Source organism: Camelus ferus, chromosome 11, assembly GCF_009834535.1.
Source record: "Camelus ferus isolate YT-003-E chromosome 11, BCGSAC_Cfer_1.0, whole genome shotgun sequence".
In the NCBI taxonomy this organism is placed as follows: Eukaryota; Metazoa; Chordata; class Mammalia; order Artiodactyla; family Camelidae; genus Camelus; species Camelus ferus.
Genome location: NC_045706.1, coordinates 31,829,635 through 31,855,775, shown reverse-complemented (window position 1 = coordinate 31,855,775; position 26,141 = coordinate 31,829,635). Strand labels below are relative to the sequence as shown.

Here is a 26,141-nt window from a genome sequence, read left to right as displayed (position 1 = left end):
AGTTCAACTTGAGTGTGTCTTTTTGGTTTCTTTTGAAGCCCTTATCTCTAGCACAGAGTTTAGCATGTGGTAAGTACTTAATTTTGGCTGAATAAATGAATGTAGTATATAATCAGTAAATAGTACCTGCTTGTTGGTTCCCGTGATAGGAGATGCATTGAGAAAGCAGGTGGGAGGAGGCTGTGAAGCATGAAGAGGTTTGAAGATGAGCTTAGTCAGATTTTGTCTAATAGTATAAACTGCCTAACAGGGTGTCTGGCATAGAGCAGGGGCCAAATTAATATTTGTTGAATGAATGAACAGTAAATATTAGCAGCTTGGATCTTGGGTAAATTACTTAAACTTTCTGAGCTTAGTTTTCTCACCCATAAAGTGAAGATTAAAATTTACGGGGTTTGCCTACAAATTATATGAGATAATACATGCCAAATGCCTAGCAATTAGCAGGTTTTTAAGTTAGTTTCTTTCCCTTATGGTTTATAAACTCTTTTGTAAGCTTTTCTAAATACATGACCTCATTAAATTTCCGTAACCTTCTATAGTACTTCTCATTAGCCTCATTTTATAGACGAAAAAGACTCGGGCTGAGGCATAGACTTTTCAGGTAATGAGAAGCCAATGGACAAGTTTTATAAGCAGAGGAGTGACACGATAAAAACAGTGTTTCTTTAAGATTAACCTGTTGGAGGCCTTTAAGATGGGCTCAACTGAAAAAGCTGGAGTATTACTTTGTCTACTGTCTTAAAAACCAAGCTTAAGATGATAAGGGCCTGCACTAGGTGACAGAAAAATATTTAAAAGCTTAACAAGTTAAGTGATTGAATAGCCACTTAAGCAAATAGTACAGACAACTGGCTGAGAGTTTTCAAATCTGGTTGAGAAAATGATAATACCAACAACATAAACAAGTAAGAAATTAAACTTCGCAAAATGGTTGGCAGAAGACCCTCCCGCCAGAATCAACGCAGAACATTTGGCAGAAATACGGAAAATACTTGAGCCGTGCTTTTCACTGCCGTTGCAGATCTTTCCTGATGTCACCCCCTCCCACTGGCATCGCCACCAAAGGACTAGGGCCTCCTGTGGTCCTTTGGATCCTGCTTTCTCTAGAAGCGGTCTGGAGAGATTGACGGTTAGGGCGATGAGAAATAGAAACAAAGGTTTTGAACTTCGAGAACCTTGGCTAAATCGCCTTTTTTCCTTCTCTAAAAAATAAGGAGACTTTTTTTTTTTTTTCCTTTCCCGCCTGTTTTGAAAAGCAACGATTTCCTCCAGGTGAGCACAATTAGCTTTTTAACTCCAGTGCCCGGGACCAGGCTGAACTGGCCGGAACTCCTCTGGTTCAGCTGCGGAGTGGAGCGCCTCGCGGTGAGCTGACGTCACTTCCGGCGCGCTGACGCTTAGTCCGGCGTGCCGACGCCTGCGTCAGCAAAGAGCGGGGCTGGGGGCACCCGGTTTGAAGTCGTGCGGGTTGGAGGAGTGCCGCCTCCGCCGCCGTCTCAGACCCCTGCTTCCTGGTCGCCGCGGGGACGAGCTCGGGTAGGCGGCTGGGCAGATGCCCCAGGGCCCGCGCCGGGACGCCCTGCGCCGCACCGGCCGCTCCCCTCTGCTCCGTGGCCTGGGCCTGCGCCGCTCGGCTTTCTGGAAGCTAGCGCCTCAGCGGCGCGGCGCGTCGCTCGCGGGGAGCTCCGAACCGCCGGCGCCCGGCCATGGCGGTGTCCAGGTGGGTCTGGCTTCTCACGGGCGGACGGGAAGGCGGCCCGCGCGAGGCACGGTCTCCTCTCGGTGCCCCGACTCCTAGAAACAAGCAGTTCCCATTGTCACGGGGCTCGGACGCCTTCCTCCCCAGACTCCAGAGTTCGCCTCTCGGTCTGCGGGGCTTTGGGCTCGGGTTACTGCTCGTAAATCGATTCAAAAATGTCTTTTTCTGGTTGAACAGACTCTGGCACGTTAGAGCTAGTTTTTCTCTTTCCTCACCCTGTTTCTCTTCTCTGGTTTCTCTTCCCTCTTTCAGTTCTGGGAGAGTCTCTTCTCTTTCTTAGTATTCTAACGGCGACCCCTAACCTCCATTTCACGGGAAAACTTGGTAGTAACTATCGAAGTCGGGGAGATTCGAGTTACTATTATCCAAATGACCTTCTAGCTATGTCAGATTTTTTTTTGTTGTTTACGGCTTTAGGGATATGTTCTTTCTTGAGGACTGGCTTCTTATATTACAGTATAATTGTTCCTTTTGTTTGGCAGTACACATTCAGTCATCAGCGTAGTGATCTTTAGCAAATTATTGTATTAGCATCATCTTCCTTAACTAAGCTTTGAAAAATGTGTCACAAATCTTAAGTTATTTTAAAGTGATGCCTATCAATAGGGAAATATAGGAAAACCAGCAAGATATTTATTTGTATAGCTGTAGGAGGAAAGTCCTCCTTTCCTCCAATATGAGAGGATGGTGGGAATACGTTTTGTCAGAGGGTTGATGTTAGTGCACGTACGTACAGGTAATTCCTATGATAGCAGTCAGAAGGAGCCACCAAGTTTATTGTTAGTTTTCATGAGAAATGGGTCCTTCTCCACACAGACTGAAGGGAAAAATGTTGATAGTTCAAAAAACATAGTTTTTACTCATTTTCCATAGTTAATTGAACACACTACTGTTTTGCAGGCGAAAAGATAACCCATCCCTCACAGACTCTAGAGAACTGATGAAAGATTGTGTAGGAGAAACCCTTAGGAGTTGGATGAAGGGGGTTGCAAGGTACCTGTACTATATAGGGCATCTGTTTTTTATTTCGTTGATAAGTTGAATCCATTCAATGTGAGGAAATTCTTATTTTGTAATATATAAAAATGCCTTCAGAGAAGACAAGTGGTATTTTCAGTTTATGCAAATACAAAAAGGTGTATCTTCTGATTTGTTACCTCTTCTATGAATATATAAAATATACATTATAAATATATTGATACACAAACAATATGGTATTCTGTTTATAAGGTGGTACAATGTTTAGAGGAATGAGTAGCCCCTGAAATTCCTTTCTTGAGCAGACTATGTATATTTTCACAGTATTGGATACAGTTTTATAGGGACAAATGAAAGTGTTTAAAATGTGCCTAATCTGCTTGGCCAGTGGTAATCTATTCATAAAAGTTTAGGGCACCTAAATTTCTGAGTGAATGAGTGGGTTTTGAAAGCAACTGCTTTTTGTTATTGACATTGGATTTCAAAGGGTAGTGCTCTTTTTTTCTGTAGATCTTTTTTTTTTTCAGCTTGCCAAAATTCTTTTAAATTTAAGAAAGAAAGCCTGCCGTGGTTTTATGAAAGCTAGTCTTGTGCTTATTTTGGTTATATAATAGATTCAAGGAAGGCACTTTTGAGACACTTTCTGATTTGGGGATAGTGTCAGCCCTTGCTTCTTCATCTGAGGATTCACTTTGAATAGCAGACTTTAATTTCAAACTGGCCTTCTCCACGCACTGAGCACATATCTTTATTAGCTAAATTTCCTTTTTCTCGTGTGGAATACAGACTCATTTTAATATTATTTTGTTGCAGAACAGGTGGAAGATGGTTCAAGAGATAAAAATCATTTTTGCTAGAAGCAAATCTAAAATGTTTTTTCACTGTTTATATCAATGTGCATAACTGCAAAGAAACTAATAATTTTAGAACCTTGTAAATATTTCCAAATGGAAAGAAAACAGTAAGTTGGTACATGATTCCCTCAATTGTCAGATTCAGAAACTTAGGAATAATATTTGACTTCTCCCTCCCTCCCTTTCCCCCCAGGTAGCCAGTCCCCAAATTCAGCCCTATCAGTTCTTTCTTTCTGATCTTTCTCTGGCCAGTTTTTTTTCTTTCCGTAGCAGTTACCATAGCCCTACTGCATACCACCATCATCTCTAATCCAAGACACCTGCAGCAGCAGCCACTCTGCTCTCCCTGCCTCCCCTGGAGGCATGGAAGTCTTTATAATTTATTCTTCACTTCAGCCTTACTATTATTTGCTAATGTGTCCATTTTAATGTGGTCTTTTTTCTGCTTAAAACCCTTTAGTTGTTTTCTAATTAGGATAAAGTCCAACTTCCTTAACAAACACGTCTTCCCAAATCATTTGAGATCTGGTTCCTGCTTTACCTTTTTAGCTTCATCTTATGTCAAGTTCTCTGCATCTCTTCTCTCTTTCTCTTTCTCTCTCTTCTTTTATCCCTCTCCCCTTCATTCCAATCTATGTTCTCACCTCCTAGTCATGATCTCTGGATCATCTTTCCTGCGTCCACTCCCCTGACCCTCCAAGTCTGGTTTATTCCAACCTTAGTTTTTGAGTCTAAGCCCATACATACATCATTTTGTTTGGGAAGCCTTCTCTGGTTTTACTTCATCTGAGCTATTTGTACCAGTGGATACTCCTGTCAGTTATATTCATCATACCCTGTAGGTGATTGTTTAATTGTTCTCTCCCTTGCTGGAGTTAACATCTCTGTGAGAGAAGGAAATGTATTTGCTCTTTCTGTCCCCAGAGAGTGCCTAGCTCCTAGTAGGTGCTCAGTACATTTTCAGAAAATGGATAAGTGAGTGATTTTGTTTCTTCTTTTAATTCCGGTCATGATTTTTCCATTTATGTATAACGGAATGTTTCCAGTGTTTTTCAATGTGTGGTTCTGAGTTTTACAGTTTCCCCCAGGGAGAAAAATGTTCATTATAGCTTTGAATATTGGTGAAAATTATAATTTAAAAAAGATAGTAAATATTATCAGAACTATTTTTGTAAGTTTATAATCTAGTATAATTGTGATAGTGTGGTCTTTTATAATGCAAATTTGTTATAATTAACCCTACATTTTGTGTAATCAGTTTTTAGACCCCACTTAAAAGTTTTATAAAGGCCTAGTTTTAATGTAGTACCTTGAATTATTAGAATGTAGCAAAGTATGAAATGCATGGTGAACTCTTTATCTATGAGTGAGTTAAATCTTCCCAAAAACAAACAAAGCACCCCCCAACTTTGTGACTCTCTAAAATTGCAAATACAGCATTTGAAGTTCTCCATAAAATGCAGGGAGATATTACCAAAACGTGTATGACTCCTATAAACCCTTAGTAAAAGAGACAGCATACAAATGTAGGAGTAGAGAACAATGTTGCTCTTAAGATATGAATGCTGGAAAGTCAGCTAAACTCACTCACTAGCTACTTGACTTGCTTCCATAAAATCAACTTCAGCAAACAAAGAAAAAAAAAACACATTACATATTACGCTTTCATTGTTTTTTGCAAGCATTTTAAATCATAATTGTTAAATGTTTGAATACTGTTTTGTTTTGTGACCCTTTCTCTGAGTGTCATTTGTCCCCTAGCTAGAGTTGAGCCACCAACAGTAAAGGCAAAGGAAATCTTAGAGGGTTTGTTAAAGCTTATGTTCATTACAGAGGTGGTGGGTGAATCTGACAGAGTTGGGTTCCATGGCTTAATACAGGTGTTTTTTTAAAGACTGTTTTTGATACCTTTGCCTGTTTATGCCACAATTGATTGCCTGTTGTTATACATTGATTGGCTATTATGAACATAGTTTTTCCTTGATTGCATAAAGAAAAAATATAAATATAATTCAGGTAATTTTTCCTCAGTGATCTCTGCTATAAAGTTCATGTCTAAAAAGTCTGGACAGTAGTTATGACTTGAGCATTTTAAAAGCCATACCTTGAGTCTGTGACATATATCTTAGCATTTTAAAATGATGCAGTGTTTAGAATAGATTCAGGGAAAAAATGAAACACACTCTTATGGAAGAAACAAATTGCTACATGTGAGCAGAACTTTGCTCAGTTTTGTTAATTCTCTCTCTGCACTGCTGATACTTCAGGGAAACTTTGTTTTAACAGGCCTACATTGCCAATGAAAGGAAATTTCTTGTTGTGAAGAAAGTTCCAGTAGGTCCTTCCTCTTGACAGGACAATACTAAAATGATCTTACCTGTAGGACAGCATTAGGTTTCTTATGTTTGCTAGGCCTATTTCTCCACTATCCTTTACTATTGCTAATTTCAATCCATTGTAAGATTGACAGAAGGCACTGTTGTAAATTATGTCAAATATTTCATACTTTAAAAAATTTAGGGACAAAAAGCCAGGGAAGGGAGAGGAGGCATTATATAAGCATACCCCTTTTAATCCCTGTGATAAATTCCTCCTTGTTTCTTTATTTCTCAAAGTACTGTGCATGTAAAATTAATCATTTTAACCATTTTAAAATGTACAATTTCAAATAAAGTTTTAAAACTACAGATATTTCTCCTGAAGAACCTAGATTTTATTTTTAAAATAAAGTCATGCAAGAGGTGGTGGAGGTTAGAAAAAAATGCCCTAAAGGAAATAACCCAAGTTGGTTGTCCTTTTTCAGCATTCATTTAACAAGTATATACAGAATCTTTATGTTCTATGTGCTGGAGATACAGCAGAGAACAAAAATGGAGTCCGTATTCTCATGGAGTTTATGTTCTGTAGAGTGGAAGTGGGGGAATGTAAATGATCTAGCATGCACCTGCCTTTGCACCTGACTTTAGTGTGGTTTCACATCTTCATATCTGTTCTTAGTGTTGTATGTGGTATCTTAAATTAATATACTTTTTTGTTTAAAAAATGTAACATAGTTTCAGATGACCCACAATAGGAAGTAGAAAACATACATTTTAAAACAATCAGTTGGACAATTTCTTGGAAATTGTTTCTTTTGACCATCACTTTCTTGCTTAATGATAATATGTAGGATGAAGCATAGTGTTCATATCAGATATTTATTTTCTTATTCCCTAAGTAACAGAAAAATAAAACTTCAAATAGTAAATGTAAAAAAAAAAAAGTATGACAAAATGAACAGACTTGACTGATCATTCCCATTTAGTTAAGATTACAAAGCCATCCTTGTGAAGTATTATGAGTTGACCTTCCACAATTTTTCAGACTGACTGAATTTATTCTGAGAATGTTGAGATTGGATGTAGATTGAGGAATTTATGTGTTTCCTTTTTTTTTTTTTAATTCTTAAATGGCTTAGGAGTGTAAGTGCAGTATATATTAATTAGTGATGAAATAGTAATCTAGGACATGTTTTATAGTTTAAAATGCATATGGTTTTCTTTTTTTATTTTTACTTTATGAATTGTCATAATACAGACAACTGAAGAGGAGTTAGATCTCAGCTGCCAGCATAACCTTTACAGACTCCCATGTACTATTTCCTTCTTTTAGGCAGTATTTAGAGCAGTTTTCTGAAATCACAGATTGGTAAAATAAAAACGAATCGTGTCATGTAGTTATTTCTGAGTTAAAATCCAAATTGAAAATAGGCCAGATTGTCATCATGAGTAGATTCATAACCGGTGGATATTGTCAAATATACTTGCTTTATGTTTTTTAAAATTTATTCTTCTGGAGTTTTTGGTACCTTCCATTCAGCTTGACATCTGTTACCTCTTTTTCCTCCATCTGTATCCCTTCAGAGAATGAAGAATGATATTTTTATTCTATTAGCCATTCTGCAAGAGAAGGTTTAGCCAAAAGAAGTATCGTGCTAGGTACTGTGCTCCCTCAATCAGCCCTTCTTTTAACTTCCTTTCTCTTCTAAGCACCTAGCTTCCTTCAGACCTCTCCCTCACCGAGGGCCCTGTCTGCCCTCTAACATAACACTGACCCTGTCTCTTGCCCTTTCTCCCTCTCCCACCAGTTCATTATACCAGCCTTTTTCATTCTGACCTGGCCCTGATACTTACCCTGTTTGCCTCATAGCTGGCTCTCCTAGGGTAGTAGGGCAGACTGCCCTCTTGTGAGATCCCGGTATGCTCATCCCTTTGTTCTTCTTTTTTGTGGCATCTAATCTCCTGTCCTGGAAAGAGGAATGAACTCCAAAAGGAGCTTTGAGTCGAGAGGACCAAAGAAGCATTCTTGTATCCCCATTCCTCTATTCAGGGAGGCAAGTTTGGCTACCAGAAAGGTGGGAGATGTGAAAATATATAGGCCTGGAATTGGATCAGAGAGTGAGCTGATCTGCTACCCTCAGGCAGGTGGCATTGGATAAAAGGCTTTGAAGAAAGGAGAGGTAGGGTCAGCGTTAAGTTAGAGACGAGTCGAAGGTCTTTGAGTAGGAGTGCGGTCCTAATGAAGCTGGATAGCAGAGGGCTAAAGGAAAGTTTAGGAAGGGTGGAAATTACTGAAGGAATGCAGTGCCTATTGCATGGTCTTTTTCAGCTTGCTGTTTGGAGTACACGTCACTGCCTTGATGTTCATATTGCTAAGGTACTGCTGTGCTGATTTTTCACTTATTGAAATCTTGCCTTAGCGTCAGTTGTGTTATTTTTATAACTTGTTTTTATGTAATATAGCTATGACAGATTAAGGATGTTTCTCGAAGTAAAAAAAAATTATAGTATATTTTTGCTTAAAAATGGTGCTTAAACTTGTCCCCAAGAAACTTGAACTTTTCTTTATGACTTTAATTACAGTAAATATCAGTTACTCAACAAATATTTGAATACTGTGCAAAGAAACTGTGCCAAGTATTTGGGGGACAAAAAGAAGAAGGTGAAGCCTAATGGGGAGCTAAAACTTCATGTGACAAATTAATGTAAGAGATGCCACAGAAATGCAAAATAAATGCCGGAATGATTATTCAAGATAAGAATTCATGTGCATTTCAGAAGGGAAAGTAATTGTGTAGTAGGCTGAGATGGTTTCAGGAGGAAAGGTCTTGAATTGAATCATGGTAAGTGGGAGCTAGCTGAAGAATTGGACCAAGAAAAGTAGAGGAAAAGTGTAGACAAAATTGTAGAAACCAAAATGGCCCATGTTGGGAGATTTTTGTTTGTTTGTTTTTAATTACTGTCTGGTAGGTAAGGATGAGCCATTGAAAGTTTTAGAGTAAGATAGTAATTTGGTCAAAAGAAGTAAAGGAAGCTTTAGGAAGTAAATTTAGCAATGAGATCACATTACTATGGAGTTATGCTCATCAGGCAGTTAAAGGTGTGGCACTAGAGCTCCCGGTTGGGCTAGATTTGTGGATTATTTGCACTGTGTTATATTTTGAACAAATTACAGTGTCCTATGGGAGAAATTGGTGAGCAATGAGCAGCCAAGGATTGAATCTGGGAGAGTGTTTTCATTAAGAATAGTAAGAGTAGGGAAACCAAGGAAAGAATTAGGTGTTCAGAGAATGTGGTAATATGTTGTGAATTTAGGAAGGAAAGAATTTTAAAAGTAGGGATCTTGCTGAAATCAGATGTCACAGAGGCGTCAAGAAAATTGGATTTACAAAAAAAAAATTGGATTTGGAGTTTAGGTGTTCATTAGTGACCCTCAGGTGTGCTGTTTTGGTAGTAGAGAAGGCAGTAAATATGATTTGCAGAGATTAAATTGTGTATGGTGAGGAAATTTAAAAAGTGATTTTAAACACTCAGGATGCTTGGCAGTAAAAAGAGTGTTCTAGAAGATGGAGGTCAAGCAGTTTATCCTCTTGTTAAAGACAGATCTCTGCATATTTGAAGATGGAAGTAAACAGGTTAATCAGGCAGTGGTTTAAGATATTGGAGAAAAGTTAATTGAATGAGGGTAGAAGGGGATGGTATCAAGAAAATAGTGGGACATTATCTAAATCTTGAAGAAGAGTGAGGCTATCTTTTCATCTGAAATTGAAAGAGAGGATAAGTGTAAAGACTTTCAGAGTTAATAAGGAGGGAATGACATAGTTTATGTTCCATAACATAGAGATCTCCTCAGTCCATTTCTTTTTTGCTTTTTTTTTTTTTTCTAGTCCATTTCTTTAAAGGAATAGGAGATGGCAGTTGGTTGGGGCTTGAGGAAAGTGGAAATGATTGGGAAAAACTTGGAAAACTGTCAATTTTATTTTAGTTGTTTACACATGAATTTATAAGCCAGGTTAGTATTGTCACTTCCTTAGAGCGTTCATTTTGCAGCCAGCTTTGCTTTTAGTCACAAAAAGAGAAAGAATCTCCATTATTAAAAAGGAATTACGAAGTAGTTGAAATTTTCCAGAGGTGCAGTGTAAGGAACTTTGCATCAAATAAATCAAAGATAGAACAAACATTATGGTATATAAGGAGGGGAGAAAACTATTTTAAAAAACTGCAATGGTGTGAAGCTGTAAAATATGGCTAAATTATACAATTTTACCCTATAAAATAAGAGGTTAAGTGAAGTTAAGTGAGCTTCTCTAAGTCTTCCAATAAGTGACACAAGTAGTACTTTTTAAAGCTCTTCTAATTTCCAGTGTAGTATGTTTCCCATTTTATCACTGTTTTCCTATAGGAAAGTCCTGGATTTATGTGATCTGTACACACATAAGAGAGCCTGATATTGTTATAGAGAATACATGCCTCGTATACAAATATATCTACTGTTGCATAAATTTGACCTGACATATTTTCTATAATAAAACATTTAATTTTTGATAGTTTTTGCCTGCCATAGAATATAGATTTAAAATGAGTATTTGTTTTGATACTTTTATAGATATTTAAAATTTCTTCTTGCTAATTTCATTGAGCACAAGCATTCAAAATCAGAGTCATGGCAATATGCATAGAGAGTTTTTAGGAACTTTAACATCACAGTTTTAAAAATGAAAAGTCAAAGGGCATTCTGAGAGTTATGTATGGGATGGATGAGGGAAATCATTTTGTGGGGAAGGGGTTTGGGGTCTGACTTAGTCTTAGAACTTTTAAGAACACCAATTGTCAGAAAAAAATTTTTTCTCCCTTTTGTCCCACTTTATCTTAGTCACTGTTGTTCACCAAATCCTATAGCAGAGCCTGAAGGGTGAATAGGTAAAGACAAGTATTTAGATGGCCTTGAATGAAAAAGGAGAAATACTGTGTCATAAGGTGGGATGTATTGTACACACTGTATGTATAAAAAAATTAATCTTTTTGCATGTCTTATAGAAATTAATTTCTTTATAAACACTGTGTGCCTTTAAAGTATATTGGAAGCAAAAACTGTTATATTACTCTTTTTTTTCTTTGTGTTGCTGGCTTTAGTTGCCTCAGATATTTTTCTTGAATGTCCTTCTTACATACCCTTAACTATAAAATTTGAACCTTGCTCTTAGTGTTTTGTTCTGAAGCAGGTGAAAAGTTTTCATTGTACCCTTAGTCTTCTTGACTGAAAAAGTTCTATTTTAGCTATATGTTTTTATCAGTTACAATGATTTTTCTGCTTTATTAGTGACTAGATACCATCAAAAGAAAAAGAAAAAAGAAAAAACCCTGCCAATTTCATTTGTGCCTTATACCTTTATATTATAAAAGGCTTTTAGAAGCTTTGCCTTCTAACTTTTAAGCCCTTTGGGAAAGAAAAATAATCCCAGAAGTAAAATATGAGCCTCTGCCGTTTATTAATGCTTAATGCTCATGCTTAACTTCGGAACCTTGCTTGCTTTCTCTTCCTCACTGGATGAGATTGGAAGGTGTACTCTCTAAATCTCCCCTGGTATAGGATTGGGCACAGTTAATATAGCCTTGCCTCTTTTCACCCTTCATCTTGTTTAAAAAGTCCCAATTTATTCCACATGTGAAGCCACCTTCCTTTCATTACCTGTGGCATTCGTTTGCCTCATTGAGCCTGATTAGTAGTGTGGTGGAAGGACTAGCCCTGTATGATAGGTGGACAGCTAGTGGCAATTACTTGGTACTGTGCCTTCTAAAAATCTTAGGATTTTCCTATATCCCAGAAACAAAGTGACACAGTTTTCCATATCTCCCCACTTATTCCAGGTATAAGGCATTGTGATTTTATTCCAAACTATTTGTTGGCTAAGTGACTGGGATTTGAACCATGTGCTGTGGCTCTGGTATTTGTTCCATTATGCTCTTTGCCTTTATGAACTCTTTCCTCAGAGATCTTACTGCCCTATCTTTATAAATGTCTCCTATGCCTTTAGTCTCAACTTTCTTCTGAACATCAGATCTCTTTTCCAACTATCCTTTTTGATCTCTCCCAGCTCTCCTGTTCCTGCCACTGATAAACTTACTATCTTTTCCCAGTAACATTTCCTCCAGTTCTTCCCACTTATTTTAAAGACATTTTCTAAGATTCAGAGTCTCAGAACCCTTTCGTTTCCTTGATACTTTAATTGAATTACTATACCATGGTGTTTTACTTCTGTAGCATTTCTCCCAACTTCTTTCTAGTCTTATTGCCATGATTGTAGTTCAGGTCTGTACTTCTAGCCTAAAATTCTCTAAAAGTTTACCTCCATTTTACTTCAGGCTTCACACTGCTTCCAGACTAATCTCCCTAAAGCATAGCTCCAGTCCCATCACTTTCTTATCCCAAGACTTTCATGGCTGAACTATAATTCAGAGGTCTCCACAGTAGGGCTCTAACTACTTTTGCAGTTGTATCTTCCACTGTCTCTGAAGTGTACCCTCAATTACAACCAGACTGTGTTACTCACTTCCCTAAATATAGTCTCCCTTTCCTTATTGCTGTTCTTTCTTATTTCCTCTTCCAGATATTTCTCCGCTCTTCTCTTTTACCACCGCATCTCCACTAGTGGAGTATTGAAATCTTTTTCTGCCATTAAGGTCCGGCTCACACACTATTTCTTTTAGGAAGCCTTTTTAGTATTTCACAGTTGGAAATGTAGCATTTGCTGCCTTCATTCCTATTCCTCGAAATACTTTGTTCTTCTTTTCTGACATGTATCTTATCATACATGAATATACATGTATGATACATATATTGTATCCTATATTCTAATTATTTGTGTACTTGCCTTACCTAGTCACTGCACCCCCATGACAGTTTCCTTGAAAGTAGAGATTAGATGACCTCCTGCGACCCTAGCATAAATCTCTGTTCATAGATGCTGAATACATACATTTACTGACTCATACTTATACATATGAGGAAACACATTTCAGAATAACTTTTATTTTTGTTATTTTAGGCTTGACCGTCTTTTTATCCTACTGGATACTGGCACTACTCCAGTTACAAGAAAAGCTGCTGCACAGCAACTTGGAGAAGTGGTGAAGCTTCATCCCCATGAACTAAATAATCTCTTATCTAAAGTAAGAATTCTTTTAGTATAATATAATTGTAGAAATTTGTCCATGGATAAGAACATAAGAATAGAGAAAGAAATTGTGTTATTATTGGCAATTTGTAGTCTTCAGATTCCATTAGGTATCTCAGTATTTCTTCAAATATTTAAATTTTTTTGCTATTTTAAATTTTTGTTTGTCATAAGCTTTAAAATACTTTGTTTTTTGCATCAAGTTTAATAGTTTAATGGATTTGACAACATAGAACCTTTGGCCTGTGGCACATATTTAAATCTGATTCAATTTGGTCATGAACTAAGTTGTTAATCTTGTTTGTTAGTGGTCTGACTTGTTCTTAGCGGATAATAATTATATCACAGTTGGTAGTCTTCAAATGGATGAGTACGTATGGACAGTGGTGGAAATAGATGAGAAACTAGTTGTCATTAGTTTCTTAGTTATCAGCTGTTTGAAAGTGGAGGCTTTCTGCTTTGGTGGATCAGTGTCTTCATAATCCTAGCCCATGTTCTTTCCTTAAGCAATGACTTTTTTTTTCCCCTGAACTCTGTGGGCTTGTAGAAGTGTGACTATGATAATAAGCAGCAAATTCCATGTATTTAACTCTCTGGCATGCAAAGTAAAAACAGGAGTGTTCTGTATGTGTGTTGGGGGTGGGAGGAGGTGGCTAGAGGATAGGGTGGGGAACAATATGATAGCCCAGACCCAGTTGGAAGACCCAAGATATCTCTTCCCACCAGTCTTATCCCATCCTTTCACTCTGATTTGCCCCTTCCTGATTCCTGTGAGTAGGAGTTCTAAGCCCTTAGTCAGCATATACATATCTCCACTGTTTTGTTCCTACCATAAGGGCTGACGTAACAGTGACTCTCTTTCCAGCATGCTTCCCGCTTAGATACTATCAGAACTTTCTAATCAAGGTATAGATGAAGAAACTGATTTGACATCTATAGGCTCCATGTTCTCAGAATGGAGAAGGATGCATATTAGGTAATACTGTACTCATGTGTAAGATGTGGGGATAGAGAGCATACCCATTTCTTGTCATCCCAAGGGAAGAGATGGAGGGCTCAATGAGCTGAAACTAAGAATGAACAAGATTAACCTGTGCTGAACTGAGAAAAGGTTTCCAGGATTCCAAGTGAGGTTCTGGTCTTCATAGCTCAGACCCCAGCATATGGCTGCCATTAGATAATTCCAAAAGAGGCAAAGTTTGTTTTTAGCACCTTCTCACCACCTATTCCCTCTGCCCTCAGTGTTTTCCTGTTGCCATTTGGTTTTATTTTTTTAAACAGCTTTTTTGAAATGTATTTTACATACCATACTATTCACCCAGGTAAAGTGTACAATTCAGTGATTTTTAGTATATTTAAAAATGTGTGCAACCATCATCACAATCTAATTTTAAAACATATCTTCTCAAGAAGTCCTATTAGTAGTCACTCTCCATCACTTCTCCCATGTCTAGTCCTAGGCAACCACTAATCTCTTTGCCTTATTTTGAACATTTTATGTAAATGTATTACCTTTTGTGTTTGGTTTTTTCACTTAAAATGTATTTTCAGGTTTCTTTTGTATTGTAGCATGTTTCATTACTTCATTCTTTTTTATTGCCAAATATTATTCTGTTGTATGGCTATGGATATTCTGTATCTTATTTATCTGTTCAGTTGATGGGCATTTGGGTTGTTTCCACTTTTTGGCCTATAATGCTGCTATGAAAATTTGTGTACAAGTTTTTTGTGGATGTATGTTTTCATACACGGGTGTATATAAGAGAGCAGAATTGCTGGGTCATACGGTAAATATGTTTACTTTATGAGGAACTGCCACATTGCTTTCCAGACTGGCTCCACCATACTACATTCCCAGCAGCGCTGTATGAGATCTGATTTCTTCACATTCTTGTCAACATTTAGGATTAACTGACTTTGATTATATCCACATCAGTGAATGTGAAGTGATATTGTAGTTTGATTTGCATTTTCCTGATGGCTAATGATGTTGAACATCTTTTTATGTGTTTATCAACCATTTCTATATCTCCTTTGGAGATCTGTCTAATCAGATACTTTGCCCATTTTGAAGTGGGATTATATGTACTTTCATTAATGAATTGTAAGAGTTCTGTGTATTTTAGATACAAGCCCTTTATCAGGTATGGGATTAGCAGATGTGTTCTTGTAATCTATGGGTTGTCTTTTTACTTAATGATATCCTTTGGAGCACAAAAGTTATTAATTTTGATTAAGTCAAATTTACCTTTTTTTTTTTTTTTTAAAAACACATCATTTGTGCTCTTAGGATCATATCTAAGAAACCCTGCCTAACCCAAGGTTACAAAGATTTATCCATGTGTTTTCTTCTAATAATTTTATAGTTTTAGCTCTTATTTTTAGGCTTATGGTCTATTTTGAGTTAATTTTTGTGTATGGTGTGAGGTAGGGATTTTAAATCATTATTTTGTTGCTCCAGCACCATTTGTTGAAAAAAATCCCTTCTTCATCGAATTGTCTTGGCACTCTTGTCAAAAATCAGTTGATCCTAGATACATAGTACTATTTCTGGACTCTAAATTCTATTCCATTGATCATGTATCTGTCCTTTTCCCAGTACCACACTGTCTTGATTATTGTTGCTTTGTAGTAAGTTATCAATCAAGAAGTTTGAGTTTGCCAATTTTATTATTCTTTTTCAAGATTATTTTCTTAATTCTGGGTCCCTTATATTTCCACATAAATTTTACAATCACCTTGTCAATTTCTGCAAAAAAACAACAACAACAACAAAAAACCAGCTGGGTTTTGACAGGAATTGTATTGAGTCTGTAGATCAATTTAGGGAGTATTACTAGCTTAACAATATTAAGTCTTCCAATCCATGGACGTGAGGTGTCTATTTATTTAGGTCTTACTTAATTTCTTCCAACAATATTTTGAATTTTTTGTAGTCTTCAGTATACAAGTCTTGTCCTTCTTTTGCTCAATTTATTCTTAGTATTTTATACTTTTTGATACTATTATAGATGGGATTGTTTTCTTAATTTCATTTTCAGATTGTTGAAAGTGTATAGAAATATGGTTGATTTTTGTTTATTGATTTTACATCTTGCTATCTTGCTGAATTCATTTATCTTTTCTGCTAGTCTTTTTAACTCTGCATTTTGTAATGGAACTTAATGAATAATATGCCCTTTGTATGTTAAAAACTATGTTATTTTTAAAATGTACTTAAGAATTCTTTTATTAAAGTTTCCTAGTTCCTTTTTTTAAAGTGTAGTGATTTCCTGTGAATGATAAATCTTATAAATGATTTTAGTAATTCCAAAATGTTTTATATAAATTTGAGGGCTGCTACATTAAAAGTTAATAACAAGTAAATTGGTTTTTCTCTGTTCTGGCCACCTTGAACAAACAATATTTTTGGGTTTATAACTATTTTATTTTGTAACTTTTAAGGTGTTGATATATTTAAGGAGTACAAATTGGGATACTCGGATTGCAGCAGGACAAGCTGTTGAAGCTATAGTGAAAAATGTACCTGAGTGGAATCCAGTGCCAAGAACCAGACAAGGTGCTTTTAAGTGGAAAAAGTAGTTTGCAGTAAAAATCTAATTATAGAATTAACTATTCTTTGCATTTTAATGTTTAATAATTTCACTTTTAATTTAAAGGCTTTATTTTCATGCTTTGTCAGGAAATGACATTGAATAAGGTGATTTTCACTATTTAAAAAAAATACTAGACAAACAATGTTTTCATAAATATTTTAAATTATTAATTCTACAGTGTACTTGATTTACAGAGATGATGACGTCCCTCAAGGATTTATGTCTTAAAAAATAATACAATATAAACATTTGAAATAGTCTATTTTTTCTTATTACTGGGTGAATAATAGTGTAATTATTTACTAAATTTAAGCACAAGTATATGTGGATATTTGGAGGGGTAAGTCTTTAGTTTTTTATTTGTCTTTTAGATGTCTTGTGGAAATTATTTGTTTTCTGACTGCCTATTCTTTATGGCATTCAAAAATGAATGTATGCTTTTCTAAATTTATAAAGGTATACATGTTAATTAAGTGAGAATTTAATATGGTGCAACTGCATTTCATTTTCAAGTCACTTTGATAATATCACTTTAAATCATATGTCTGAAAGTTTTGCTTTAATTTGCTGGCACCTGTTATTATTTTGAGTGATTGTGTTGTCTTCTCTCATCAAAAGAAATACATAACTAGAAGAAGTTATAACTTATTTTAGAAAAGACTCTTTTCTTTTCCAGCTTATTACCCCTGGTTTTTTTTTTTTTTTTTTTGATATGTAGAGATACTCAGACTCAGATTCTTTTTAAAAATAACTTTAGTTACACTACCATTAAATTTAATAGTAATTAAGGTTACTAATATTAGAAAACTTTAAGATATTCATAGCAGTTCCTTTTAAGTTTCGCAATTATGCTTTAGTTTACAGATGAATTATATGCAAATGCCAACTAAACAAACCATTAAGTCGGTGAATAGTTACAATATATTTTAAAATTTACAATGGCATAACCTTTTTTGGAGGAATACAGAACATTTATAGATATTTTTCAGTACCAGATGGATATATAATTCTAGCAATTTGCCAGGAGATTATAATTTGCTTATATTATGAGAAATGAGTCTTATTGAGTAAGTAGTTGCTTTCTGTCCTGGATGTTCCTAAGTTATAGGGAGGGATGGTTCTCACTAGTTTTATTTATGAATATATTCTTTTATCTTCCAGTTTACCATTACAATAAACTACCTTGATACTTTTTAAGTGTTTAACAGTGGAGACAGCATGATATTTAACATACATATTTCAACATGGGGATGCATTTCTCTGTATAACATCGTGCTTCCATAGTCAAAAAGTTACACATACACCCACTAATGTTCTGATAGTTTGTAGAAGGGGAGCCACCTACCAAACAGTTTTTTCATAAGTAAGAACTGATCATAAGTAAGTCCACAGTAGCTTTTCTACTACCTCCATCTTTTACTTTTCTTAAAATATTACCCACCCACCTGAAGTAAGGCTATTTTCTTTCATTCTATACTTTTTGGCTATTTAATCAAATTAAATGTTTTTAAACCTCATCTAGAAACTCCTTCAGAAAGTGCTATGGAAGATTCATCTACTACAGATCGATTGAATTTTGACAGATTTGATATATGTAGATTGTTACAACATGGGGCATCACTGTTGGGATCTGCTGGTGCGGAGTTTGAAGTACAAGATGAAAAGTCAGGTATGTAGTAGTCCTGTAGAAAAAAGTCTGAAATGTGTGTGTTCAAACCAATTTGTCATTTGGTGTGCTGTGTTATCAGTCATGCAAAATCTAACAGATGTTGTGACATGTAAATTCACTAGAGTTTGCTGTTGGAGGTAGGGGACATATGGGTGGGAAAGGTAACCAGAAGCAATTTGTCTAAAGCTACCATATGAATATTTTTCTTCCTTTAATTGAATATGTACTTTATATATGCATCATTAATAGATACACATTAATATTTCAGCATACCTATTAAAATTTCAGTGTCTCAGTATAGAAATTGTAAAGTGTTACCCAAGAGCTTCAGTTGAGTGGATTTTAAAAGCCAGGATTGGTACAGATTGTAGTAACGTTTTCACAATTCTGGAAATTTAAGAGGCTATGATAGTTTTCTTTTTATCATGTGTTTTCAATATTTAAATAATTAAATCTGCTTATGCTGGTGACCAAAACAAAAACTAAAAATGAAAAAGAAATTTTGGATAGGTAATTGTCCCATTATCTTTAAACTTACAGAATCCATCTGGATATAAAATAAATGTTTTGGCCATTCAAGATTGATGCCTTGAGTGGAAAAAACCTTGATGTTTTTAATGGATTTCTGTAAGTAAATAAGTTGCTTTTTTGACTAAAACCAAAACAGAACAGTGTTTTGTTTTGTTGCTAATTAATCATTAGTCAGAGCATATCTATTTAGCTAAGTTAATGAAATGATATTCAAGTTGTACATCTTAAAAAGTCAAATACCTGTTTCCTCTTGCCTAATATACTTTCTGTTGAGAGATCTAGTTTAATTATTTATGGAGCGCCTTATAAGGGAGGAGAATTTGCTTAAGTTTTCAGAAGAGCATAGTTTTTCTAATAAGGGAAATAGAAGTCTTCAAAACCTTGCTATTTTGAAAAAAATAGTATCTCTAAAAAACAGTAAGTTTACTGATCTTACTAATGTACCCATGGACATCATAAGAGATCACTGGCCCTTATCCAGGGATAAAAGTTAGTGTTATTTTTGTCACTTTAAAACAAAAGTGTGTTTGGGTCGTATCCTAGAGATTCTGATTTAATAGATCTGTGGAGAGCTCTGGGAAGTTATATATTAAAAGAAAAACCTCCACAGATGACTCTGATATGTAAGCAGGATTTGGAATTCCAGTTTTTTGGAAACTCAGTTTTTAATGCTGGTAAATCATAGCATACTGAAGAATGCTCATTAAAACCCTCTAATTAGGTTTTCTTTGAATGTCTGCTCCTCTGTGTTGGTCTCTACATATTTATGAATAACACATACATGATTAGTTTAGGTGCTGGCCTGAGTTTCCTTTGCAGTTGTGTTGGTTATTTTCCCCAATAGGACTTGTCCTGGAATGAGAGGACCAATTTTGGGCTCTTTGTAAGTGTACTGGACTTCTGATCCAGTAGTCTTCATTTTGGATGTCTGGTTTTTCCCTCTGAGTAGAGTAACCTTAAATTTTTTTTCAACATAGCTTTAGAGAGATATAGTTCACATACCATACAGTTCACTCATTTTTAAAGTGTACATTTCTGTGGTTTTGAGTATATTGTATGTAGTCAATTTTAGAACATTATTACCTCAGGAAGAAATCCCACATTCTTTAACTATCATCCTCCTGGTCCCCTACTTTCCTTTCTCTTCCCAGCCCTAGGCAACCACTAGTTTACTTCCCATCTCTATAGATTTGCCTATTATGGTCATTGCATAAAAATGGAATCCTACAGTATGTGGTCTTTTGTGATTAGCTTCTTTTTACTTAACTTTCCCAAGGTTTATCCATATTGTAGTATATATCAGTACTTTTTTCATTTTTTTCCTAATTAGTGTTTATTACTGTTATAGGATGTATCAGTTTTTTAATTTTGATAGAATATAGGTAACATAAAATTTACTATCTTAACCATTTTTAAGTGTACAGTTCAGTAGTATTCAGTACATTCACATTGTTGTGCAACCAGTCTCCAGAACTCTTCATCTTGCAAAACTGAAACTTTATACCCATTAAACAATTCCCATTCCTATCTCCCCCATTCCCTGGCTATCAGTATTTTACCTTTCGTCTTTATGAATTTGATGACTAGTTACTTCATATAAGTGAAATCATACAGTATTTGTCCTTTTGTGACTGATTCATTCCACTTAACATAATCTCCTTTCATGTTTATCCATGTTGTTGTATGTGTTAGAATTTCCTTTTTAAGGCTGAGTAATACTCCAGTATATGTTTATATCACATCTGTTTATCCATTCATCTGTCAGTGGACACTTGGGTTGCTTCTGCCTTTTGTTATTGTGAATAATGCTGCTGTGAGCATGAGTGTACAAATATCTGTGCAATTCCTGCTTCCAGTTCTTTTGGATATATGCCCAGAAGTGGAAATATAGGATCATATGGTAATTCTACTTTTAATTTTTTTAAAACTACCATACCATTTTCTATAACGGCTGTATCATTTTATATTCTCACCATTAATGTATGAGGTTTCCAGTTTCTCCTCATCCTTGTCAACACTTCTTACTTTCTGGTTTTTTGATAGTAGCCTGATAGGTGTGAAGTTATTTCATTGTATGGCCGAATAACATTCCACTGTATGGATACCATTTTGTTTATTCATTCATCAGTTGAGGACATTTGAGTTCTTTCCTTATGGGTATTATAAATAATTCTGCAGTAAACATTTGTGTACAAATGTTTGTGTGAGTGTATGTTTTCATTTCTCCTATGTGGATACATAGAGTGGAATTGCTGGGTCATACTGTAACTATGTTTTACCATTCGAGGAACTGCCAGACTGTTCTCCAAATGGTCTTCACCATTTCACATTCCTCTAGCAGAATACAAGGGTTCTGATTTCTCCATATCCTTGCCAACTCTTGTTATTAATTGACTTTGATTATATCCGTACTAGTGAGTGTGAAGTGATATCTGATTATAATTTTGATTTGTATTTTTCTGTTGATCATTGATGTTGAACATCTTTTCATGTGTTTATCAACCATTTGTGTATCTTCCTTGGTGAACTGTCTATTCAGATCCTTTGCCCATTTTTAAGTGGGATATTTGTTCTTTTGTTATTGAGTTGTAAGAGTTCTTTATGTAGTCTAGGTACAAACCTCTTACCTGCTTTGTGATTTACAAATATTTCTTCTCATTCTGTGCATTTTCTTTTCACTTTCTTGATGGTATCCTTTGAAGCATAAGGTTTTAATTTTGATGAAATCTAATTTATCTTTTTCTTCTGATGTCATATATAAGAAGCTATTGCAAAATCTAAGGCCATTTACCCTTGTGTTTTCTCTTAAGAGTTTCATAGCTTTAACTCTTATTATAGGTATTTGATCTGTTTTGAGTTCATTTTTGTGTGTGCTGTGAAGTAAAGTGTCCAGCGTCATTCTTTTCTTTATATGTGGCTATCTTGTTATCTCAGTACTATTTGTTGAAAAGACTCTTCTTTCCCCACTGAATTGTCTTTACATCCTTGTGAAAACCAGTTGGCTGTAGACGTACAGTTTTATCCCATTGATGTCTATCTTTTGCCATTACCTCATTGTCTTGATCACCGTTGCTTTCTGGTGATTTTTAAAATCAAGAAGTATGAGTCTCTAACTTCGTTATTCTTTTTCAGGGGTATTTTAGATATTCTGGGTCTCTTTCATTTCTGTATGAACTTTAGGGTCAGTTTGTCAATGTCTGCAAAAAGCCAGCCAGTGATTTGACAGGAATTACATTGAATCTGTGTATCAATTTGAGAAGTATTATTATCTTAATATTAGGTCTTATGATCCATGAATATGAAATGTTTTCCCGTTTATTTAGATCTTTAATTTCTTTCATCAGCGTTTTGTAGTTTTCAGAATATAAGTTATACGATTTGCTTTTGATGCTATTGTTAGTAGAATTACTTTCTTAATTTCATATTCAGGTTGTTTCTTTAAATTTTTTTCCCTCCCTGTTCTTTAGATAAGGTACACTGTATAGTGTTGTCTTTGAATTCACTTACACTTTGTCCTTTTATCTCCATTCAGCTGTTATGCACATTTGTTGATTTAAAATTTTCAGATGCTGTATTGTTCAGTTCCAGACCTACTTCTTTAAAAAAAAAAAAAAACCGTTGGCATATTTTGCACATATAATTCACCCTTTTTAAGTGTATCATTTCTGGGTTTTTTTTTTTTTAATAGTTTCTGATTCTCTATTGAGGTATCCTTTCTTTTCATCATGATAATATCTTTACATTGGGCATTGTTACATTAGCTGCTTAAAAATCTTGTCTTCTAATTCCAACATCTCGGTAATCTAAGGGTTGATCTTCATTAATTGGCTTTCTTTTGGGAATGGGTTACATTTTATTGATTCTTCTTATGTCAGTTAACTTTGGATTGTGTTCCTCACATTGTAAATGTTAAACTGTGTGCCTGGATTCTGTTACATTCTTCCAAAGAGTGATTTGGTATGATTTGGTTGGTTGTCTTTGCTTGCTTGTTTTAATAGGCATTTAATTTGGTGAAACTCAAATTGCAAAATCAGTCTCCTTTGCGGTGGGTAACAATTCAGATCTCAGTTCAGTTTTAACTTTAGTTGGGACTGTTTGGAGTTTGCCCTGTGCATACATAGTTCAGAGATCTGTCAGAGATTTGGCTGAGTGCACAGAAATTGGGCTCTCTCTGGCTCGCTCTTTTCTGGGTTTTCTCTATCTTCCAGTGGCTGTAGTGATACCTGACTTTCTTCCTTCTAGTTCTTCAAGTCAGATAGATTGGATTTTTATCCAACTTCTAAATGTAGGGCCTGACTGCTCTACATACCATAGACTGGATCTACCTTTAGGCTAAAAAGCTTCAAAAATGGGAAACTCACTTAGTGCCATGCCCTTCTTCCTGATATTGATACCTCCCCCAAGTAAATGCCTTGTTTTGTTTTCTTTCAGTGCCTGCAGGTAGTTGCTTTCTGTATTTGAGCTAGAGTCTGTTACCTGTGGAGGGTTAGTCATCAGTGAGAACTTACTCAGCCATTATTAGAAGCGTGTTGTTGTTCTTGTTAATGGAGGTACTGGGGATTGAACCCAGGACCTCGGGCATGCTAAGCATGCACTCTATTACCGAGCTATACCCTCCCCCAAGTCATTATTGTTTTTAAAATGTTAACTGTTTTTTTCCCATAGTATAGAACCATCTCTTGCAACTTAGCTATTTTATACCCAAATTTTTATTTTTAAAATAGTACCTTTTGATATATTTTCCACTGAAATATTGAGGGTTTTACTTGGGACATTCAAAATCTGTCTGCTTTTATGCCTTTTTCTTTGTTATTTAGGCCATTAGGACTGTGTTATCTCAGAATACATAAAGGCTACACTTGGAATAAGCATGTATTTGTTGAGATCTTTTCCTGTCAAATAAAATCTAGATTTTTTTTAAACCTGGTTAGATCTTTCAGAGAATGTACAAGGTATAGCTATAAAATAAGATTAGTTTATTTTCGTAGGAATGGATCTTATTTTATATATATTTGATAATTGACAGTAGGGCAATGGGGGGATCTCAGTGAAAACTTTTTTTTCCCCACTTTTATTACGTAGAATTATTACAATTCGACTGCACATACACATTATATTGCATGTAAATACATATAAATAGTATATGGCATACTTTTTTAGTTTTCATATATGTACTAATTATTGTTTCTAAGAACAGATTAGATCTTTAGCCTTTTAAACTTACATAGTTATCAAAGGAATAAAGCCAACTACAAAATAAGAAATAACAGAATGTGGTAATCCAATCATAAAGGACAGTCAGATGTGCTTACACATATTCAAGAAATCAAAATAATAATTAGTTCATTTGTGTCCTTATTATTGTTATTATTTTTTAGATTCTTCATATAAATGATATCATATGGCATTTTTCTTTCTCTTTCTGGCCCACTTCACTTTGAATGACAGTCTGTTAGGTCCATCCACATTGCTGCAAATGGCATTATTTTATTCTTTTTTATGGCTGAGTGGTGTTCCATTATATATATATGTACCACATTTTCTTTATCCAGACATCTGTTGATGGACATTTGGGTTGTTTCCATGTCTTAGCTATCATAAATAGTGCTGCTGTGACAATTGGGGTGCATGTGTCTTTTTCAATTTTATTTTTCTCTGGATATATGCCCAGGAGTGGGATTGCTGGATCACATGGTAAGTCTAACTGAAACGTCCATACTGTCCTCCGTAGTGGCTGCACCAGTCTACATTCCCACCAGCAGTGTAGGGAGGGTTCCCTTTTCTAGACACCCTCTCCAGCATCTACCGTTTGTAGACTCTTCAATGATGAACATTCTGACTGGTGTGAAGTGATATCTCATTGTAGTTTTGATCTGCATTTCTCTGACAGTTAATGATGCTGAGCATTTTTTCATGTGCCTGCTGGCCATTTGTATGTCTTCATTGGAGAATTGCTTGTTTAGGTCTTCTGCCAATTTTTGGATTGGGTTGCTTGTTTCTTTAATATTAAGGTGCATGAGCTGTTTGTATATTTTGAAATTAGTCCCTTGTCAGTCACATCATTTACAGATATTTTCTCCCATTCTGTAAGTTGTCTTTTCGTTTTGTTGATGGTATCTTTAGCTGTGCAAAAGCTTTTAAGTTTGATTAGATCCCATTTGTTTATTTTTGCTTTTAATTCCAATACTCCAGGAGCTGGTTCAAAAAACATATTGCTATAATGTATGTCCACAAGTGTTCTGCCTATGTTTTCCTTTAGGAGTTTTATAGTATCTGGTGTTATATTTAGGTCTTTAATTCATTTTTAGTTGGATTAAATGGATCAATGAAAACTTGTAGAGTGTTTTGTTAGCTAGAACACTGTTTTCTAACTCCAGTAAAATATTTACTCTATTAGACAATAAAGTTTATTTTATTTATTTTGGGGGATAATTGGGTTTTTATTTATTTATTTATCTGTCAGAGGTACTGGGGATTGAACCCAGGACCTCCTGCATGCTAAGCATGTACTCTACCACTGAGCTATACTCTCCCCGGTAATAAAGTTTATAACATGATCACAGTTTGTAAGCGTGGTTTGTTTTATTGTCAGAGAGGTAGTCTGATAGTTTAAAACATTTTTTAAAAATTTTAATCAAGTCTGATCTTCACATATTAAAAAACTTCTCAAGTGATTTGGAGGAAATTTATTTCTTTTTTGTTTAAAGGTGAAGTGGATCCTAAAGAGAGGATAGCACGCCAGCGAAAACTATTACAGAAGAAACTTGGCCTTAATATGGGAGAAGCCATTGGAATGAGCACTGAAGAACTCTTCAATGATGAAGATTTGGATTATACCCCAACTTCAGCAGCCCTTGTAAACAAACAACCTGTAGGTAAAACCTTTGGTTATTTGATTGCAAGTAATAATACAAAGGGTTTGCTTTATTTTGCTATAAATTGCAATTTAAAAAAAAATGAATTCCTTATTTCTGCTCTTTGTTGTTTAGCTTTACCATAATTTAGTGTCTTCGTAAAGTTGGATTTCTAGCGACAGATTCTAAAGAGACAGAGGTTCAACCTACCTCATAGACACCGGACTATTAGATAAAAGCTGTGGTGGACCTTGTAGGACCACTGGTATTGAGAAATCCTAGCTGCATCAATTGCTCTTTCCTTTGTTTTTTAATGAAGGGGAAAAAAAGTAAATGTTTCAGAGAATGGGGAGATAGTAGGGGCTGCCATAGTCAGATGTGATGATACTAGAAATCTTTAGAGC

At 35.4% G+C, this 26,141-nt stretch overlaps 2 protein-coding genes across 3 annotated transcripts in view; one reads left to right on the top strand and one right to left on the bottom strand.

Moving 5' to 3' along the window:
* Window positions 1–26,141, bottom strand: part of FGFBP3 (fibroblast growth factor binding protein 3) — a 111,524-nt gene that overhangs the window by 11,848 nt on the left and 73,535 nt on the right. The gene's annotated exons all lie outside the window — the stretch shown is intronic.
* Window positions 1,407–26,141, top strand: part of BTAF1 (B-TFIID TATA-box binding protein associated factor 1) — a 74,685-nt gene continuing 49,950 nt past the window's right edge. Inside the window, exons 1-5 of one of the 2 annotated variants that reach the window (XM_032491325.1) lie at window positions 1,407–1,723; window positions 12,959–13,082; window positions 16,532–16,646; window positions 18,206–18,352; window positions 25,591–25,754. In XM_032491325.1, coding sequence (XP_032347216.1) covers window positions 1,710–1,723; window positions 12,959–13,082; window positions 16,532–16,646; window positions 18,206–18,352; window positions 25,591–25,754 — 564 coding nt within the window. In that variant the 5' untranslated portion in view covers window positions 1,407–1,709. Of the gene's footprint in view, window positions 1,724–12,958; window positions 13,083–16,531; window positions 16,647–18,205; window positions 18,353–18,899; window positions 18,980–25,590; window positions 25,755–26,141 lie in introns of those variants that run through there. The other variant, XM_032491326.1, reaches the window with a different exon arrangement.